The sequence below is a fragment of the Clavelina lepadiformis genome, chromosome 9 (assembly GCF_947623445.1).
Source record: "Clavelina lepadiformis chromosome 9, kaClaLepa1.1, whole genome shotgun sequence".
Lineage (NCBI taxonomy): Eukaryota > Metazoa > Chordata > Ascidiacea > Aplousobranchia > Clavelinidae > Clavelina > Clavelina lepadiformis.
The window spans coordinates 3459255-3480310 of NC_135248.1; the positions used below are offsets into that span (position 1 = coordinate 3459255).

The 21056-nt window shown below is 36.2% G+C and overlaps 3 protein-coding genes across 3 annotated transcripts; 2 read left to right on the plus strand and 1 right to left on the minus strand.

Moving 5' to 3' along the window:
* Positions 1–102: 102 nt before the first annotated feature.
* Positions 103–5220, minus strand: LOC143470698 (nuclear envelope integral membrane protein 2-like). The gene is made up of 13 exons (XM_076968966.1): positions 4268–5220; positions 3930–4030; positions 3693–3812; positions 3319–3466; positions 3081–3247; positions 2838–2970; positions 2631–2758; positions 2444–2559; positions 2134–2310; positions 1639–1878; positions 802–961; positions 367–569; positions 103–242 (listed from the first exon to the last, which is right to left on the minus strand). The coding sequence occupies exons 1-13, from the start codon at positions 4350–4352 to the stop codon at positions 113–115; spliced, it is 1908 nt and encodes a 635-aa protein (XP_076825081.1). The 5' UTR covers positions 4353–5220; the 3' UTR covers positions 103–112.
* A 1984-nt stretch (positions 5221–7204) lies between these two features.
* On the plus strand, positions 7205–12658 carry LOC143470345 (uncharacterized). Its single transcript, XM_076968409.1, has 10 exons — positions 7205–7505; positions 7854–7929; positions 8010–8173; positions 8864–9045; positions 9132–9330; positions 9407–9653; positions 9872–10035; positions 10481–10634; positions 11075–11195; positions 11867–12658. Exons 1-10 carry the CDS (start codon positions 7368–7370, stop codon positions 12546–12548), a joined length of 2127 nt encoding a protein of 708 aa, XP_076824524.1. The 5' UTR covers positions 7205–7367; the 3' UTR covers positions 12549–12658.
* Positions 12659–13586: 928 nt separating this feature from the next.
* Positions 13587–21027, plus strand: LOC143470354 (uncharacterized). Its single transcript, XM_076968420.1, has 8 exons — positions 13587–14081; positions 14822–14914; positions 15140–15227; positions 15633–15844; positions 16546–16606; positions 17971–18089; positions 18521–18632; positions 19378–21027. The coding sequence occupies exons 1-8, from the start codon at positions 13809–13811 to the stop codon at positions 19512–19514; spliced, it is 1095 nt and encodes a 364-aa protein (XP_076824535.1). The 5' UTR covers positions 13587–13808; the 3' UTR covers positions 19515–21027.
* Positions 21028–21056: the final 29 nt, after the last annotated feature.

Genomic DNA, 21056 nt, shown 5'->3' on the forward strand with positions numbered 1-21056 from the left:
TGAAGTTATTGACTAATTAACATTTTGTGTGAGTTATGCCCTACTCATATGCAAATTACTTTTCTTCTAAAATGTGTTCAGAAGCCCAACTAGAAGTGCTGCCACTATTCTGTCAGTCCCCAGCTGCATTATTTACCAGAGGAGGATTCTCCAGCATATGGTCATTCTGTGCTACGTATTGCTCATATTCAACACCTTCGTTCTCAGAAATGTGTTGTTTGCTTTGTATGAATTGAATGAGCCTATAAGGAAAAATATTAAACATGTAATACTAAGTACATTATTCGAAGTATTTAGTATTTGAAGTTCTCAGTATTCAAAGTCCGTGTCATGTAATGAAACTGATATTGCACACGGCCTTCTTACCGGTCAGGTGAACTTAATTTTGACAAAACTTCCCAATGCTGAAAATTTGCGCTTAGACAAAACTTTTGTAGTTCTTCCAGAGAATTTTGTGTCTCTCCTTCACCTTGCATTTTGTATTCGTCATTTGTGAGGAGTCGAATTGGTTGAATAATGCTCTTACCATTATTGATGACATCATCAATAATGGTAACTATTGATGAAATCTGTAAAAGTAAAACTGGCTTAGTAGTAGTTCTTTCTTGAACAAACCAGTTATGACCTAAAATACTTCAAAGTCTGAAACTAAAACGAGTGCACATAACAACTGTCTTACAAGAAAAAATTCTTAGACTATGTCAATTGCATTGGGAAAATAACAAGATACCCCACTACAAACACACGGTGGCAATCTTTTTAGCTGGTATGAGTATCTTAAAGCCAACCGATATTACTCACCAGGGGAATTTTTCGTCCACAAAAGAATATGATTTTCCATAGACCAGACAATACATACAAGCTTTCAGTAATAATAAGCTTCAAAACTTTCTTAATAAAGAAGAACCAAAGCCAACAGTACATAAACAAGACAAAGAACTGCATTATGAAGGTTCCGTTGCTCATTATTTAAAGGTAATTGGTTTACCTAAAATGCAGATAAATCTGGGATAAAACTAAGTCTGTAATGAAAATACAAAGTAACCCATTCCAAGTAGTTTTATTAAAAATGTTTATACTACTACAAAATTACTATATATTTATACTAAATGAAGTTAAAATTAAATGTAAACTTGAACTGGCAATGACACAAGAGCTTAACAATAGTTAAGGTATGACAAACACATGAAATCAAAATGTGAAGGCAAAACTACTAATGTGATGCAACATCTCGCAATAAGAAATATATTGCAAATGAATTACTTGTTGTTGTTGCTAAGGTTGAATTATTGAAAAACCTTAAGATATGAAATTGGAATTAAGATTTCACATTGAATAGCACAGTGGTGTCACAAAGATACAACGCAGCACACAAGTTGATGACAAGTAAAAAATAAATTTTCGGGAACACATATGCTGCGCAATAAGAAAATAGCAGTAAACAGTAAAATTTACCATTAATAGAAAATATTTTAGAATGACAGGATTTTCTTGAAAGTACTTAATTTTGCTCGGCAAGCTCGTGCACCAATTAGTTTCCATTACGGAAGTTAAAAAACGTTTGCTAACAATATTTTAAAGCACTGTAAAATTTACTGTGGTAGATGAGGTTTATCAGGTTGCCAAGGTAACACGTTTCAGAGCTCGTCAAAGCTCATCTCTTCCTCAAATGGTTCTCCATCTTCTTTCATCTCGTCTATTTCAAGCTTTAGAGATTCAATGCTGTCTTCGTCTTCGCTAATCAAAGAATCTCCGGCAGCATTTTTCGCGTACTCTACCGAGTTGTCGCTATCGTCAGTGAACTGATGCATGTCGTTATCGTACTGGGTTATTTCGCTGTCCAGAAGGTGGATGTCGCTATCTATAAACTGAGCAAACCTGCATGGAGATATGAACTTTGCTCAATAGAAATATTGTGGCAACATATCTTTTACATCATTTATTGTTTAAAGTTTTGCAATATTGGTGTAATTACTCTAACTTTGTTTGGGTTTAATGTCATATTTATGTAAATATTGACTACAAATTCTATTCGTGGCGTAAGTATTTCTACTAAAATTTTAAAACTATTTTAATAATAACCATTATAGTATTAAACAGTCACAGTCAAAGCTTTTAAGCTGATTGCTCAACCTCTTTGGAGATTCCATCCTTGATAGTGTCTTCCATGGAGAGCACTGAGGACTCTGACAATACTTTCGAAGTTCTTCCAAGGCCTTTTGAGTTTCTACTTGACCTTGAAGACGATACTCTTCAGCCGTGAGTAACCTCTTACTTAGTTGATTATTATGTCCTCTCAATATCCAACTACTACAAAAGGCAGCTTATTGTTAGATGCCATCGTGGCAATGTCTTAAATCGAACAATATAAAAAATGTAGCACTAGAAGTATTGAAATAGATTTATTTCAAAATGTTTGGGCAAAAAGCAACCGGCAACTTACAAAGGACGAATTTTTTTCAAATTTTTCAGAAAAGAGGAGGGCCTTTTTGTCCTCATACTTTGTAATGAAAGCAACGACCTACTCATTAAGAGTGCACACATGATTGACAGGGATACCTACAGGGGTAATATGATGAATTAGAGCACTAAGGCATAAACAATCATACATTTTCGTTCTATTCTATTACCTGAGGTATTTGAGTACCATTGTATATTAGTAACAATGAGAGAAGTTGAATGGACCATTGAATGATGCTTTGTGTTCGATGGTCTGTGATGGTACCGAATCGATAACATATTGCAAAACTCACTAAACCTATAAAAAATAACCCAACATTTCAAACACGAGCATGCTATGCATATGGCATTTTTGTCAGTATGTATGCAACACTTGCCTGAAATTAAAACATAGGCAAAAACATAGTGATAATAGTCAATCATTATCTCCACCAAGTTGGCATATATCTTTGAAATTATCCATGCGCATAGCGACCAGCCTCCAAGCAAAATGGAGTAGGCTGCAGGTTTCTTAAAAAAGAAACAAATTTTACTTGTCTAATGCCTAACTTTATTTTGCTCACACTAATTTGCAAACCAAATCAATTCATAACTACTATCAAGCCGAAAAATAAAACTACCTTTGGCATGAACTTGCTCACAAGAAAAACTATCACCAAAGCTGAAGCCAAAACTCCTACACCTGTGCCACTTGCGTAATGAAAGTATGCTGACTGTGATAATTTAGCCGCATTATAGAACAAGATGAGTCCGACACAGAGGCAAAGACAACATGTCAAATCCACAACTGAAAAGAGGGTTTATCAAAAAATAACTGAAAGAGTAACGATAAGCTCTTCAACTGTAATATATTCGTACCTTTTAGATTTGTTTTAACTTGAACATAGGCAGACTCAGTGGGAATATGTGGCTTCACTGTGAAATAGATTTCTTTGTATGGTGAAAGGCAAACTTTGTACGTGTTAATTGATTTGATATTGTTTGCCGTGAACCAACGAGACAATACCTTCAAAAAGTTAACATTTAATTAGTCAGTCATCCGTAAATGGTAATTAATAACTAATCCACAACCAAATTGTATTTCAATTTCAATTATACTAAACAATATTCAGCACGTGTATATTTTGGTGCTCACAGTTTAACATCTGGTTTTGTAAAACAGTGTATCAAAGCTATTTAAATAAAATTCCAAAATTTTGAGTAGTGCCTTGAAACTTTTTGTCAGTCTTTACCTGAAAACTGTCATACCACTGCCGCCGTATGCTTTGATTGTATGTGTCATCAAGACTTGTCAGAAAATTTATGTCAAAGCTACCAGCATGTGTCACACTGATATGAACACATCCCAGAACCTATTGGAAAAGATTATAACAGGCGTTAAGTATGTTTGCTAATGTAAACCCCCATCATGTTGATAATAAAGAAATTAGTACTTGGTCATAAAATACCAGCTATTAAAAGTTACTCACGAAAAAAGGATTTGTCAAAGCTGGAACATGGTAGACAGTTTTTGAAGGTTTGATATGCTCCAGCTTTAATCCATTTCTGTCGAGTTGAATCTGAGACAAATCTAAAAATTCATGCATGCATATTGTCATCTATCTTCAAAGAATCATATAAAACAATAAAGAGAAAATAAAATAAAACAAACCAGGATTTATCACAAAACAAAAGCAAACAGAAATGGAAGTGTATATACATAAATATTCTTTCTAAGACAATTAATCTGATAAAATATTATTAATTCTACAATAGTATACTACCACAGAATTAATACACCACTATTACCGTTATAAAATCAACTTACTGTCTGTTGCATATGCTGGGCTTATTACAAGTACATAAATTAAAAAATGTAGATAAGTCAGTGTCATGATATGCAAGTTGAACATGTGATAAATGTTTTTAATTACAGTTCAAGTTCATTCTAAATAAACCCTATTAACAAAATAAAGTAGAAAAAGTTTTATGTAGAAGATGTACCACTGCAATCTATACATACTTTGCAGATGAGGTACTGAAAAATTCAACAAAACAAAGTAAAATTATAAGAACTTTGAAGATGGCATATTTTTCAAACAAAATATGACTACAGGACTACACTCATGACACAAGTCATAACCATTTTGCATGCATCTAATTTTGTACAAGACCCATTTATTTTTGCCACCGACCTTAGGGAGCAAAAAATATGGTGCTAATCTTGTTATAAAATAAAACAACATGCTCACAAACAACCAATAAACGGGAAAAAAAATTATGCGTATCTGCAATCATTTAAATCTTTTTGAAACAAAATTTATATACATCTAAATCTATCTAACTTGTTCATTGTGTGTTGGGTTTAGTGGCCGTGCTAACCATTATTCATTTTCATCATTTGGCTAGATTGTTAATTTATTTTTACACGTTGTAAGCCCTGTAGAGCTTTGCTACTTTTTTCCTGCTCATTGTTTGTTGGTGGAGTTGTTATTTTATAGTCCTATAATGGTTAGCATTTATTTTTCGTTCCCCCATAAACAATGGCGGAAAATAAACAATACAAATTTACAATAGAATGAATAGACCCTTTCCGAGTTACGGCCACCAATTTTGGGTGGCAAGATTTTTTCGATCGCCTAGCGGCCTAGCCTATACGTAACAATGAAAATTGACGGCAAAGATTGTAACTCGGAAAGGGTCTTTAGAATACCGGTTTTGCACATTTGGCTGTTTATATTTTTTACAGTATCTCTTTGTGAATCTGGAAGTCCCAGCAATGCAGCATTAGGGCCCGGAAAGCTAAACAGTTTAATAAAATCTGGCCATAAAACCACCACAGAAGAGAAGTATCGTTAAAGAGGCGTGACGAAAAATTTATTTATTTTAATAGAAAAAGAATTAAATTACAGGAATACAGAAATAAAAGCAAACTCTTAGTGTAAGATTAGTATTTTAATTAATAATATTATTAAAAAAAAGCACTTTTGCTTCTAAACAACAATAACTTGATAAACTACCAGCTGAGGGTTATGTGGACATATCATCTTTAAAGTCGCGGGTAGATTTAATTTCGGATTGTCCCCATGTTTCGCTAGAGTCTGAACTTGCTGTGAAATCAGGGAAAGTTCTGTTTTGTGCCACCGTTGCACTGGTTGCAATCAGGGACTCAGGGCGATGATATCAGCATCATAAATATAGCACAAAACTAGTTACCGCGTTTGTTGGTTGTATGTGTTAGTAATTGTTCACGCATTTCCCTGGACGATGCACGGTTCACTCAGATCATGATCTTCGCAAGTTTATAGGAGAGCATTACTTGAAGTGAAACTAAATGTACAGTAACTGCGTTAAGCAAAGCTAAAAGCAGGCTACATCCATTTCATTCATTCTATTTTTCGTCTTGCTGACGCAGGTGTTCCCAAACACATAAGCAATTACGATGATATTTACCACAAATAAGTCAGGCAAATGCGGCAAGGCCTCGAAAGCAAAAACGTGTAATACAATAGTATAATGTGAAGGAGTAAAATTTTTAGCGTCAGCACGGCCAGACGTGGGTTTAAAAGTTCCGTCGGTACCGTTACTTGGCAAAAAATGTACCGAGGGTTCCGATATTCGGTACCATATTTTTAAAAAGTAGTTCGGTAGCCTACTTTGTTGGTACTCGGTACCGGTACTTTTTGTGTAAAAGATGCTGCTGCAAATGTAATGTTTGCATCTGTTATGCCCCCGGTAAAGGTTACTCTAGGTCAAAACATATGTGACGTTAATCGCTTGCAATTTTACTTGACATTTCTAGATTAAAAAAGATCAACAGATGCTAAAATTAGTACTAATGATTAATTAACATGTACTTTTGAAAACATATGATACTTGTTAAGATTTTGAAATTTTCATGTGAAAAGTACCGAGTACCGGGATTGACTGAAATTTCTTGAAAAAAGTAATTCAGTACTTTTTTCCAAAAGTGCCGATGGTATCGGTACTAAAAAAGTACCGCAGTACAGTAATTCGTTACTATAGTACCGCGGTACTGCCCACCTATGAGCACGGCCACCAAACACACAAAATTTGAACACATTAATTTAAAACCGAAGTTAACCTGGTAGTTTGGCAGAACAATTATAAGCGTTGTGTCACCGTCAAGATGGAGCCGACTTGTGTGTCTGGATGGAAGAAGAAAAACCCCACTAAATATTTACAGTTGTTGACATGAGTTATACCTGCCACTAGGCTGGTGCTTTCCGTTATAAAAGAATTAACATTTGCACAAAGAAGCATTTGTAACCAGGGAAATCGATCTGATTATTATTAGCAGAAAAGGACTGGAGCTTATTAACAAAAACCGCGTATAGTACAGAAGTGCGCAACCAAATGAATTCACAATATGGGTGGGAGAAAACTATTATACAAATGCATCACATGATTATGCACTAGACCCAAAAAATCAATCAGTTATGTGGTTTAATTCACCAATCGTACTTTTCATGCAAGTTTCGGTAGAATGCACTTAAAATGCGATAAAAGGACAGCGTGATATCTAGGGGATGAAATTGTCGTCTAATTTTTTCGGAGTGTCTTTCAAAAGCTGCCCCATTCTACTACACACTGTTTAGTAAATACATTTCTTTTTTGCCTTTGAACAGCCTTCAGTTGCCAAAAATATGAAAATATTTCAGTATTTAGCTCTCAATTGTTAAAAATAGTGATAATCAGATTAGTGCACATACAAGTATTTCAATATAGCAGGCGGTGTATATATATTTTGGGTAAAATTTCTACAGTAACTCATTTATATGCATGCATATTATATAATTGGTGACTCTTTTATTGTGAATAAGCTACATAAAAATATGAAGTTTGCAATTTTTAGTATCTTGTGGGTAACTTTTTGAACTTGATAAAATGTGTTATGCTTCACAGCAATGTCTGTAATGCCTGATATATACTGGTCACAAGGCGATGACAAAGAGGTAGTTTCTTATGTTCCAGGAGTTGATTTCCATAAAAATATGAAGTCACAAGTGAAATCCAAGCAACCAACAAAACCAAAGAGGCATCAGGTATATGGGTTAATTGTGGTGTTTGTCATTCTTTCTTACATGCTATTACTTCACTGTTATTCTGTTGTTTACTCTTATTGTGTATTTCATATGCTTATCTTTGTTACTCTTTCAAAATATCTTCTAATATTTGCTAGCTGCCAGTTGGCTATTGGTAGCAGTTAATTCTAAGTTCATTCTACGTCAGTATCAGTAAGTCACCACTCGGTGCAGAGGCTTTATATATAAGTTTTCCTTAAATAATTTTTATGAATTAGTTGATCCTTAGCAAAAGTTTGATTAATGCGATAAGAACATACTGGTGTGGCTGTGAAATAAAACAGTAAAAGCATTTTCTTACTTAACCAGACTGGAATAAAAGAAAAGAAAATTTCTTCCAAGCCATTAAAAACAGCGAATGAGGCAAAGTGCACAAAGAAAGAAAGTAAGTACGCAAATTTTGTTGCGTTCTAATATACAAATCTTACAGTAAGTTTTAGTGCAATTGATTCCATGCACTTGCAGATGTTACACCAACCAGCAATTCCGGAGGAGCTAGGCTTAAGGATTTGTGTTCGGAAGACAAGGAAAGAGTTGCAAACCTCGTCCGGGAGCTTGGTAAGGCTGGTGAGGAAAAAGAAGCCACTGAAAGTCAGTTGAGTAATGAGAGAAAGAAGTTTGCATCCCAAGTAATTTGATTGGTTTTATATCACAGATTCACAGCCATATACTGAAATATATTTTATTAATATGTGTGAATGTGCATTAAAGTATATCTTACAGTTCACTATGTTTCAAAACTTCCGTGGTGCTTCTTTAAAACTATAAGTACTTACTTTCTTTTATCACCAGCATTCTATTATACAAACTGGCAAACATAGTTTCTACTTTGCTAAGTAGAAGCAGGTGTACCTGTATTAAACGATTTCACAAAAATGATTTCATGTTCTATCCATCAACGATGAATGTTTTTTTGCTGGATTTAACTTAAATTCAGATGTGCAACATTGTTTCACATCCAGCCGGGGAAAATCACAGCACACAGTCTTAGCTGACATGATTAATTTCATTACAGCCACTTTCCAACAGTGGTCTAGCTTTAGTCAGTCCAACATAAGAAATGAGAGCATCATTTTAATCCCTTTAACCCAAATGTACAATGTGCTGCGTTTTGCACCTTCCTGCCCCACAAGCCATCCGTCCACCTAGCAAGATAGTCTTAAATTCGCTTATAGACACTTCCAATTCAAATTGTTGCATTGACTGATTTGCTTTTGCAAAAAACCTTTATCGCAATTGGACACACACACACTTCTGAGACACGTTTTGCCAGGGCACATGGAATGTTCTTATACTATGTTACTTTCTTTTTTCATTAGCTGGAGATGTTAAAAGCTGACAAAGAAAAGATTGAGAATGACCAACAAGACCTTCTTTCTCAATACAAAGAATGCCAAGTACTGCTTGTCATGTATCAGAAGAAAATTGCAGAGCAACAGAAAGAAGTTGCCAATGATATCAATAGATTGCTTTCTGCAACGCCGCATTCAGGACGAACAAAGTAACAGTTGTTTTTGATACAATAAGCCATATCCTTTCAGATACTTCCGTGAATTGTTCGTACATTTATAAAATGCTTCACTTTAGAACACCAACAAAGAGTTCTGGAAGGTTATCCAGTAACAAGGCCAGCAGTTCGACGCGTTCCAGAACTGGTGATGTGACTATTGGTGAACTAGAGATGGGCAGTGAATTTCGAAAAGGCAAGAAACGTTCACCAGAAAAAGCTGCTAATGTATCATTTGATAAAGTCGGGAGTTTGGGTGAGAGTTACATACCGACGGAGGTAAGCTGGGGTAATTGAACAGAAAAATTATCCAATGTCCTTAACTGTATCCTTAACAATTTTTTTATCTATATAGGTTTCTGGTAGTACAAATACACAGGTCATGACCGATATATACAAAAGCTCTTCTTTTCCATCACCTGATCTGTCTCCAGACTTAATGGGCGTACAAAACTCTTCACAAAGTTTTCCCATGCTTGCAAGCCATTATGAAAGAGCACCTCTAGCAAATACGAGCCATTTGCATCCCAGGATAAAGCGACATGAGAAAAGAAATGATAATCCTGTCACATGGAATGTGAAGGAAGATGATTATGTCAAAGGTATTGCATTCATAGCTCTGCAGATACCACACAATATTGTGAACTTCATAATAGCTGGAGTCTGCTACATTTACAACTGTGTTGCTGCGTTTATCATTGCATTCTGTTGTTTTTGTTTGCTCTTACTATTATTGTCACTATCTAATGTGACTGATTATATTTACTGTTATTATATTGGTTTTATTATCATCTTTTCTACATGTTTTTATATGCTGTAGATATTTCATATCAATTTCAAAAGAATATCAGCACTTTAAGTCCTGAAACCCGAAAGAGAGCTCTTGTTATTCAAAAGCAAGTTCTTGAAGCCGAGCAGAGTCATCTACGACAACTTCTGGCTGAACAGGAAGCAATTCTGAAATTAAGACAAGATGAACTGAAGGTGTCTGGTACAACGTTTTTTTCTCAATTAATTGGTCACCATGCTGGGTTATCAAATGCTTTTCATTGCAGTTTGTGTTCAATTTATCAAGCCTTTGTGTGCTGTAATTTGTATATTTTCCGCTTTATTCATCTCAGTTTTGTACATTCACACGCAAGATCCTGGGGATGGAAAAAGAATTCTTACATTTATCTTATCTTATCTTGTCCGCTTTGTTACTAATGACTACTGACTGTAGCTTGTGTTTAGCAATACTCTGTCGCAGATGTTTTGCAAAATTAAGGTTTTGTGTCACATTTCACAAAAAATGCAAACTCCAACTATAGACAGAACAAGTTTAAAATTTAGTAATTGTTTATACAACAATTCATGTGTATTTTGTTATATGTAATGTATTTTATACAAGATGCACTTTTGTCACCTGAACAATTGTTTTGCTTTTCAGAGAAGACATGAAGAATATACGGATAGAATGATCTATTTCCAACGTTACGGTTGCTTCCCTTCCTCATCTTCGGCAGATACCAGTGCCAGAAGAGATTATAGTTCCTATAAAGACATTTCTACTGAAAGGGTTTTGCCTGAATTTCATTCCAGAAGTAAGTAGAAAGTATAAATATCTCTTGCCTTAGAGAATCTGTAAGTATTTAGCTAGTTGTAAATTCTGGTTGTTTATCATTATTATTTCCTATTCTGAATCGATTGAAAATAAATAGACATCGCCAACTACGGTCATACAATTTTTAGAAAATCATATTGTTGTGGAACATAACATTTTGCTTTGTTTGAATGGTCTTTATTTTTGAAAATTCCACATTTGTGACATCACTCAAAGTTTACATGTCTCTGTAGTGAACACTGATTTTTTTCAAAAGCGCTTACACATTATGTAATTATATCAATAATACGTAGTAACCATAGCTTATGTAGTGCACGAGCATATCTTTAAAGGACCAATGTGTATTCATGATATAGATATTTTTATACAGTAAATGTATCCACTACTATTCGAGCTTCTTTTCATAGTCTCAATTCACAGGTGAAAGGACATTGGATGATCTTCCGCGCAGAGGGGAATATTCAGATACCGAATCGTACTCTCTGCATCCAACTGCAGACTTCACCTCTATTGGAAGAGGAGGAATCAGTTCTTCATACCGGTAAAAATTTTTCATTACAATTATTTGTTCTTTCTCTCGGTGTATTTTACTGGTCACCTGACAAAGCAATGGCAACGACATTACAACTGCAAATTCCGAATTCTACAAATGTGACAAACCTCGGTATAGAAACTGTATGGATGTTACGCCATGATCTAAAAAGGGAAATACATAATGCGATGTGCGGTTATTGTTTGCCGCTTCTGGAAGACGTGGAAAGGCGTGGTTGGACCTCCATTGTTTGCAAATGGAGTACAGACGCCTACGTTTGTATTACACCACCAACCTACGCATTAATTGCACAAATTCAATAAAGGGTCGGTACGCGTTCGCTTTTGTATAAACACGTTGTTTAAAATAAACCGCAAATTTAGGTTTATGTAGCACGGGTAAATGTTACCTTTAATAACACGCTCTGCTGGTTAGCGGCAATAGGATCCCTACTAATTACGCTTGAATGCAGCGGTGGCATTTCCACCGAAACCTTGGCACGCGCCATTAATCTCGGCCTTAAACAGTAAACACATTATACGGGCGGTACTTTCAAAAACACGCACGCTCACCAAAGGCAAAACTTTGAAACTTGTTTTGCATTAAGTTTCTGTGTGCAACGATATAGCGTCATTTGCTACACTGTTGCATCGGTCATTGATTTTTTCTGCGTTTTGTAGATCTCAATCACATCAAGCTTTATCTTTTTCGGAGCCGCCGTTAAGAATAAGAACGAGATACCAAGATTCGTCCGCAGATACCATAAATAGAAATAGTGGCGAAAAGTCGACCCTAGAAGAATACCCGCTGGATTCAAAGATGGACTCACACGCTGAATCAATTGGCAAAGGAATCTCTTTCAGCACAAAAGGTCTGGAAAGTACCAAAAGGCACGGCTTAAGCAAATCGACCGTAAAAAGCACAAGTGTGTACAGTGATGTCACAACAAACCAGTATTCCTTCAAATCCCTTTACGACGAGAATACGCCGACCGAAAACGAAATGGCAACGATGACTAGTTTTCCAAGGAGCGCGGTAAACGACCCCGTCAGCACCGAAGATCTCGGCCAATCGTCTAATTCTAACAGCAGTTTTCCTTACCAACGAACAGCCGATTCAGATGAAATGATAACACTCACCGCAACTCGCAGTCCAAGCCGCCCGTTGCAAACCACTATGAACAACATCAGCACTCTGAGCGAACTAGTGGACGAGGTCGATAGCCATGACCCTACGTGCACCCCCAGAAAGGATTTGTCTCTTTGGAGTCCGATGGGAGCGCGTGGAGATGGCACAATTACATCGACTACATTTGACCCAGAAGATTCCCAGCTGATAGAAGACATATTTTTTATAAAATAGTTTATTTTTTGATGTGTTAGCAACCCGTGTAGTGCTCATGTAGTTGATTCTATTTGTCTGGTTGTTTATCTATTAGTCACACGCGAAGCTTGATAAGACGTTCGTTTGTATTTCTCATGATTCTAGGAATTCTACCAAACGGTACAGTTTTTACCAACGCGTTGTCGATTAGCCTGGTGCTGGGCGTTTCAAAAACACCTCGAGTAAGTCATCAAATTTATGTAAGCGGCAATTTACAAAAGTCAATTTTAGCCCACATTGCATTTTTAGAAGGCGTACTTTTACACACAGTACAAAAGCATTTGCAGCAAAACCTTTTGGATATGTTGAAAATCCCTCAAAAGTGATGAAAAAAGGTTACTACTTAAATATAAAATGTTGCGTCGCAGGGTAGGGTTTCCCGCCAATCTTAAGAGCATTTAACCCGAAGTAGCGCGACAGGAGAAATGTCAAGTAATATTTATAGCTTTCGCTAAGAGATAAGTTTGTTAATCTTACCCCCGACTTGGTTAGTTTACACGAAGTGGCGCTTAACTGTGATAATAACAGACGTAGCCAATTCTATTGCGGCTTGAATAAATAAATGCTGTATTGAAAATGAGCATTGATCGATGTGAAGGCCATCGGCTGTTTTATCAACATCTGCAGTGCACTGTTTATCGTAATTCACTGTCAGGGAAAGCATTGTTTCATTTTTTCCCTAAGCTTCACGGTGAAGGAGAAAAAAGAAACAAAGGCGTAAGACTCGCGCCAGACGCTAAACACGTGACTTCTTCAGGTAAACAAGTCGCGCGAAAAATAGGACTTAATAACATAATCGGTCTTCGAGGCGTGCTGTACGCGTGTGCAATTAGCTTTATTGGCGCCGTCTGTGCGAGCCTGAATTTGCTACTTTTTCGCTGATTTCACTCATCCATAAAGACCAGGCAGGTTTAATTTACAGTATAAGGCGAAGCAGATGCACGCTATGAGTCATGACACGCTTGGCGCCGTTGTGGTTTGGACAAAAATACATAAAGCCTCAAGGTTATCTTGTTTGTTTTGATTTTTGTTCGCAGCTGATCAGTAAGGTTGGATAGGTTGCATCTGTTCTTTGCCGAATTTTGTGAGCATTGAAGTTTGCACAAGGGCTTTCTTTGCAAGTACTGCCGTTTGGACAACGAATGCAGTAGGTAAAGTTTCATGGTCGTTCGTAATGGCAAGAAGGAGGTGACAAAAAGTGGAAAAACAAGTTTGTTCAGTTAAATTGCAACCTTGAACATGGCAGCAACTAACCACGACTGTGAATCCGTGCACGTAAACCATAACAGCCGCGATATCACTGAAGTGGAGCGCTTCGACAATAACCAAGTAGAGTTGCCCAAGAAATTCTGCGGACATTCGACGAAACAGGCCCGGCTTTGCCATGGCAACGCTTTTCCATACGTTTGGGCAGCGGTTACAACGCTTCTTCTACTAATTGTATCAGTCTTTGGCGTTGTCAAGTTTTTGGAACTTTCAACAGAAATGAACCAGTTAAAGGGGGAAGTCCAGGTATGTTTCCCCGTTTATTTAACGTGGATTTGCGTTAATAGCGTTTTTTCTTGTGAAGATTTCACGTTTGAAATGTTCAGAACATTCCATTTCCCATGCTGAAATGCGTTGTGCGTTTGTATTACTGTGTTGTCCTAGTATCATGAAGACTTAATTAGGAGACTTAAGTACATGATAACATGACTTGCCTATGTGCATTGTGGAAGCACTTGTATACTGGTACTATTGGTCCCAGAAAGCATTGTTTAGCATTGCATAAAATATCTTGTTTCTTGAAGTTGATGAGTTTGAGGATTTTACCAAATGGACATATGGTTTCTATGATTTCGTTTGTTTTTCAAGTCAAAGTTTTTAGCAAAAAAAGATATTATTTTTTATCAATCCAGATGTGATCCATTTATTTTTTGAGATTTAATTAAAAGGCATTTTGAGTTTTGAAATTAAATAATCTACATTTGTTCTTCTTTGTGACAATTTTCTATGTCTTGTATGCCTATAATTTTTTTAAATGTTGGTTCTGGCATTCCTAAAACGATTTTGATTCAACTCTTTTTGATGGTTTATTTACCAAGTACATGCATATGTGCAGAAATTTTTCCTTCCTATTTGCTTTACACAATGTTTATCTCTTTCAAATATAACTGCAAACAGTACTTAAGCAATGGGTTGTTGAGTTAAAATTAATATTTGTCATGCTTTCCAGCTATTATCCAGACATTATTTCAAGATTTTCTATTTAGAATCTTCAAGAGCAATTGAATGGCACACCAGATATGGAAAAAATATCTAATGACTTTTCTTCTGAAGTATCTGAAAGTAGCAAACAAGAAATGGTACGATTAACATAATTGTAACTGACAAAGGTAGAACATTATGAACACTAAATATAATTTGTATGATAGAGTAATAAACTGTATGTAATTATGTGCACATAAAATATTAAAGTTATACACCACTCTTTCCTGAGCTAATTGCAAGATAATTATGCAGTTGTTGTAAACGTAACAGCCTTTTTTGTTGTTTACTGAAATTCCTCAATTGTTCTTGTTCGATTTTAGAGGCCACCACATGTCTCAGTTACTCCAAGAGGGCGAAGAAATGCAACTCCTCCTCCAGAATTACATTCTAGTGGAAGAAGAGTTGAAAGTGAGTTAGTTGTTCTTGGTTGCCAATCAAATTGTATTCACATTTATGTTTTTTTATTCACACTGTGTTTTATTCACATTTGGTTACCTACTGTTTAAACATTTTCGATGGTTTAGTATTTGGAATTTAGCTTTGCCTATCTTTTTCATCTGCGAAAACTTTTTAGCATTCTGAATTGTTTTGCTCATTTTTTGTGATTTGTAATAGTGCTACTACTTCATATAGGTGATGTAGATCCGGATAACGATTCTGTATTTTTATTGTACCTTTATTTTAACCTGGCATTGGAGTGGTATTAATGCAGACCGTTTCTGGATCATATCTTGATATAACACGCTTTGTTTCAATTTGTAATGAATGGTGACAACCAGTTTAATTATTTGATTTTGCAATATGTGTGCTTAGATATACCGAGCATAAGTGCCAGTTATTCCTTGCCGGGAAGAGATGGCCGTGATGGTAGAGATGGAACCCGCGGCCCTGCTGGTCCACGTGGACCGCCTGGAGAAAGGGGTCCGCCTGGCGAATCAATTACTGGTCCACCTGGACCTGAAGGGCCTGCTGGACCTGATGGTACTCCTGGCCAGCAAGGTATTCCTGGACCCCCAGGTGAAAGTGTAAGTAAGCCTATATATATACTGATTGAGCTATCTTAAGCTATCTGAGCTGTTAAATTTTGCTCGTTAGTCTAGTTACAGTAAAAAGTGTAAATGAGAGCCACTACATTACTTTAGATTATCCGAAGTAGGTAAAATTGATGGTATTATTTATGTATGGGGCTATGGGAATTTCAATCAATCCAGTTATGCTGTACAGTATAGAGTATATAGAATTTTAAAGATTTAGGAGATTTAAACTGACATGTATGCACCGTATATTGAATTAATGTGACGTAACTTAAGCAGTCCACTAAAGCTTTGGCGTGAATTCCTTTTCACCAGGGTGCGAAGTAAATTGAGAATCTTGTGAAGTGTATAAATTGACCAGATGTTTCCAAAAATAGTTCCCCCTTGCAAAATACAATAGGGAATTCTGTGCTTAGCCATGGGATTTCATTTTTGTATTTGCCTAAACCAGCAACAATGCTGCAACGCTTACCGCTATTGGCCGGCCAATCACTCTCTGTGGCATAAATAGTTTCCCAAGGAGGGAACAGTATTGCTTGTAGAATTTCCCTTTTGGCATTTCACGACCTTTCCTGACTATTGTTTGAAAAATCCTACTACCATGGAAACTCACCCATTGTTGTCAGGTCGTAAATCTTTTGTTTTTGATTGGCATCTTGTTGGATTAACAAACATTGATTTCTTTCCTGCAGTTTACGTCATCCGCAGTACATTTGTATGGAGACGATTCATCCAACGTTTTATCTAATCGAAGTGAGTACTGTTCTGCCAAATGACTTGAAATGTTGCATAAATTAGTTGTCAAATTTCTGTATGCGGAATCGAATAGCTAGAATACATACGAAAAGGCTTATATCATAATGAAGCAGTTAGAAAACCTGTTCATAGGTAAATACATCGTGGTACTTGAGCGGGATATTACAATGCCAGTCACCAATCGATTAATAATAGAACATACTTCACTATTTATTTCAAATGCTATTGGCGTGGTTATAGCTATAACAAGTTCTCTAGAAACGAAATTGCTCCACCAAAAGCCAATACGTTTGTTTGAACATGATGTCTTAAGCTTGACATCGTTGTTTGAATTGAATTTTTCGGCGCGTAAATAAGTAGTAAAACCTTCCTAAGTTCCATCGTAAAATTAACAAAACGGTGTGCGTCACCACTGTAGTACTGTACATGTAGTATAATTTTTCAATTCTTTCTTGAGTGACATACAAAAGAATTAGTTTGGCGTATGATATGTTACCAATTATTTTTTCTTTTATTACTTGAAGTGCTTGAGATAGCAATACTGGTGGTGAATTTTTTCATAATTAATTTAGTCATAAGAAAGTAGAAAACATGTGAACGTTAAGTAAACAAAGATGGTTTGGAAAGCAAATAAAATAGAGTTTTTTATACCAGTTGCTGCTGTAGCTAGGTAGTTAAACCTCTCTATTATCGTTGTGGTGAAAAATCCCTAAGGTCCATTTCATAACTCTTAAGTGCATGTGACAGTGGGCTCTTACATGACAGGACTTAATATCAAAAAGTGCACCAACAATGATTATGAATTGTGGCTACTTAAGTGGACACTAAGACATCATAAGCCACTTTTATCCCTTTCTCTGGCTAACCGCGTGTTGATAAAACAGTTGTTTTTTTGTGGGAGAAGGCCTTTTGTCTGGACCGCTGATGTTTTGATATGAAAGATAAAACATCTGCCTTACAGTGCAAGTATTTTGCTGTGGCCGCTCGGTATGTAGTTAAAATGTTTGGTCTCTAAGAGTTACACGAAGACTCCCTGTCCCCAAAGAGCAAACACAAACAGCTATTCAGGTTTAATCCATTGACTGACTGATGATAATGTCTCTAATATTTATGACATAAGTGCGTCAAGGTTACATTCTTTAACATAATGGAATTGGAGTATTTAATGGTTTTTAAAGTTAAAATCACCTTTCAAACGTTAAAAATTTACGGTATTTTCACAAATATGTTTAAGAAGACTTTTAATTAACCTTTTTTAATTAAAAATGCGGTAAGTTTTATTTGAAGCTTTGCTGTAATCTTGAAATACCCATATCGCCGACGCTGTGCTGTGTTTAAATCACGTTTCTCATGTTTTGCAGACGGTGTGCTCAACCATTGGATGAAAGCTGCATGGAGTTCAAATGATAAATTTCACTATTTACGACACAACGGCACCGTGCAAGTGCAAGCCAGTGGCCTCTACTACATATACAGTCAGGTAATTAATTGACGGCCATTGAGACTATTTCTGTCCGCCTAGCTTCGAAAAAACAGGCTTCTGGTTTCCTGTAGTTACGTGGAAACCTTGGTCGCTTCTCTTTTGCAGCATTGCAATGGAAAGAATACTAAACAGAAGTGTTTTTGTAGTTTACTTGCCCCACACCCTCTACGGCTAAGATGTGTTGTTTTGTGTGAATTAATTTTATTACGTGTAGTATGGCTGACCGCTTGATGATTTAGTATAAAGTAGGTTTCCTATGAGCACCTGCAAAAGTGTCAGATAACACCATAGCAAAGCGTACTCGGCTGGTATCAATAATCTGTCAAGTGTAATACCTCTTACTTGCACCAAACCATAAACACTCGCTTGTGATTTTGGCAGAAGTTGGTAAAACCATTTCACCAGATAAAATATTTTGTCTTTTAAAGCTGCTGACGGTGGACAAGAGCCCGGCATACCTGAGCCACGAGGTGAAGGTGAACGAAGAAACTTTTCTGAGATGTAAGCGCGTAAATAGCAAAAGCACTTGTTTTACATCAGGTAAGGAACGATTTTTATTATCTCTTTGTATTAGTCCTATTCGACCACATCTGCCGTACAGCGAAATGCTTTGTTTGAGTTGCCTGATTTTTTATAGCAAGGGCACGCTGTTGTATTACGTGTGTAAAGTCAATTTCTTTTTCCAAGTAACTGTTAAGTCATTGGTAAGACGTAGTTCGAGCATTGCAAAATTCAAAAAGACGTTCTTTCGGAAAACTTGTTTAAACAGTTACGTGCGTTAACTGGCGGTTGTGTGCGCACCTATAAAATCGATGGCGATTATTTATGAAAGAGATTTTAATTAACTGAAAAGAACAAACAAAAAAATGTGCTGAACTACAGAAATTCCTTAAGACGTTCGCGGTTTGCACCTAAGTGTTGTTTGCAAATCAGCACTTTACGACTTCAGCTTTATGAATTATTAGCCGAGAAAACTGGAAATTTTCTGTTTTTTAGTTTTTAGCTTTGTCAAAGCAAATAAATCTTTCTCGAAACTTTACGGTTGAGGTTAAAGCTTACGCATCAGGTTTTATTGGGATCTCCTAAATGTCAAATATCATTTATGAATATGAAAGCGTCTTGTCACGAGGGGTTTATTGTACTATACCTGGCCTGGTCTTCGATTTATCACCATTTCCGCCCCTTGACGTGTCTTAAGACACGCGATGAAATATTTGTTTGACTATTTCAAGGAAAATTTACGAGTAGTTTTACTTGTTTAACAGTAACCTACATTTCATTGCAGGCGTTCGCAAGCTAAATGCATACGACAACGTATACATATCCACTACGTACCCATCTACACGAGTTGATATGTTTCGAGACGTTTCATTTTTCGGTTTGGTTCTGTGGGCTCCTGGTCGGTCAAGAGATGAATTATAGTTTGTTTAATAAACGTTGTGCCTTCTTTTTCCAGGCCTTGCTTGTATATCTCATTTTATTTTCAAGTCGCTTCCTACAAAACGTTGGTGCTGAAATTTGCGTGACCTTTTCAATCATAAATCGTGTCTTACGTCACATACCGTATATAAATCATATATAACTGAACTGCCAAAACTTAACTGTCGACTACACTTTTGCCTTAAACTTGAATGCAATTCAACTGCACTGCCAACTTTGTTGCTAGTTGATAAATCATACCTTTTGTTTTGTCTCAGCACCACCGAAATGTTTCCTAAAAGTTCTATGATGTTTTGTTGTATTTACATTGACTTTTGTCTTGCTCCGAAGGTGTTCTTTTGAAATTTCATTGAACTGTAGTAGAAACAGTAAGGTTATAGAAAGAACTGCATGCAGTATATGTAACTGAGACTGGATTTCATTGTTTTATTACGAAATAGATTGTTAGATAATTCGACAGAGTGTTTTATATTACGGCCTGGCGATAGCAATAAGCAGTTTAGTAAACAATTTAAAAACATAACGTACTAATCACCTAGTGTGTTGCCACGTTACCAGTGCAGTTATTTGTTCCATATATGCCCACTGTGAACGTTTTGATTCATAACTTGAACAGAAAATTTAATGCCCGTTGTATGTGTTCGACAATACTTTTATATATTGTTTGGTTAAGTGGCGTGGCTTTCTAGTAAAACAGCTGTAACTCTGTCACGTTGGTGTTTTGCAAAGTGTCTTTACAATGAAATGGCGCACTTTATAACGCATCGATTGATTCTGTTAATCTGCCATTTTTAACGCTTTTATATTTTTATAGGAAAAACACTGCCGTATTTCTTCAGTCTTAAAAGTGTTCTTTTATCCCCCGTTACTGCCAGTATTGACGCAGTCATCTATCATACAATCCACTCGTCACATTGTGTTGGCCACTGTGCTATCCAAGGCCAGTAGCATTACTGTTAAGACTTTATTTCAAAAGAATCTACATTTGGCCCTTTGTACATTTAAATGTCACAGTGATCACTATCACTGTGACCAGTTGTAAGCCTTGTCTGTGGAGCCGCTAAATTTTGCTGAAGCATGTCGCACACCAGTATAATAAACTGTTTTTTCTTGTGGATCATTACAGATTGTGGTCTTTTTTCGCTGTGTCATTGTACTTTTTTCATTTTAATCGCGTCTTGTAGCTTAATAAAATAGCACATTGTAAGCTAGAAACGCCCAAGGTGTTTTCGTCGTTCACTGTTCGTTCAGCCTCATCCGATCCAAGCTACAGCAGTTATAAAACTGGCCATTAAATTTTTACAAGGTTGTAGCTTTTACGATAAAGAAATTACCCACTTTGTAAAATGCAGCACCGACATTTTTGCAGAAAGTTTTCTGTTCCATCTTCTGGTGTTAACAACGGCTCATAGAATATGACTGCAATATATTTCACCACTTTGTGTAACGACAATTTGTATATCCTCTAATTTCTATAGATTACAATTTCATATAGGTATTAATATTATATTTAAGAGCAGTTGT

Coding starts and splice junctions, on each gene's coding strand:
- LOC143470698 (XM_076968966.1), bottom strand. CDS start 4,352: ATGTTCAACTTGCATATCATGACACTGACTTATCTACATTTTTTAATT. Junction 3,248..3,318: donor AGTTAAAACAAATCTAAAAG/GTACGAATATAT, acceptor CCCTCTTTTCAG/TTGTGGATTTGACATGTTGT. Junction 962..1,638: donor ATGAGCTTTGACGAGCTCTG/AAACGTGTTACC, acceptor TTAAATAATGAG/CAACGGAACCTTCATAATGC.
- LOC143470345 (XM_076968409.1), top strand. CDS start 7,368: ATGTCTGTAATGCCTGATATATACTGGTCACAAGGCGATGACAAAGAG. Junction 7,930..8,009: donor AAAGTGCACAAAGAAAGAAA/GTAAGTACGCAA, acceptor ATGCACTTGCAG/ATGTTACACCAACCAGCAAT. Junction 9,654..9,871: donor GGAAGATGATTATGTCAAAG/GTATTGCATTCA, acceptor TATATGCTGTAG/ATATTTCATATCAATTTCAA.
- LOC143470354 (XM_076968420.1), top strand. CDS start 13,809: ATGGCAGCAACTAACCACGACTGTGAATCCGTGCACGTAAACCATAAC. Junction 15,228..15,632: donor TAGTGGAAGAAGAGTTGAAA/GTGAGTTAGTTG, acceptor ATGTGTGCTTAG/ATATACCGAGCATAAGTGCC. Junction 18,090..18,520: donor TCTACTACATATACAGTCAG/GTAATTAATTGA, acceptor TGTCTTTTAAAG/CTGCTGACGGTGGACAAGAG.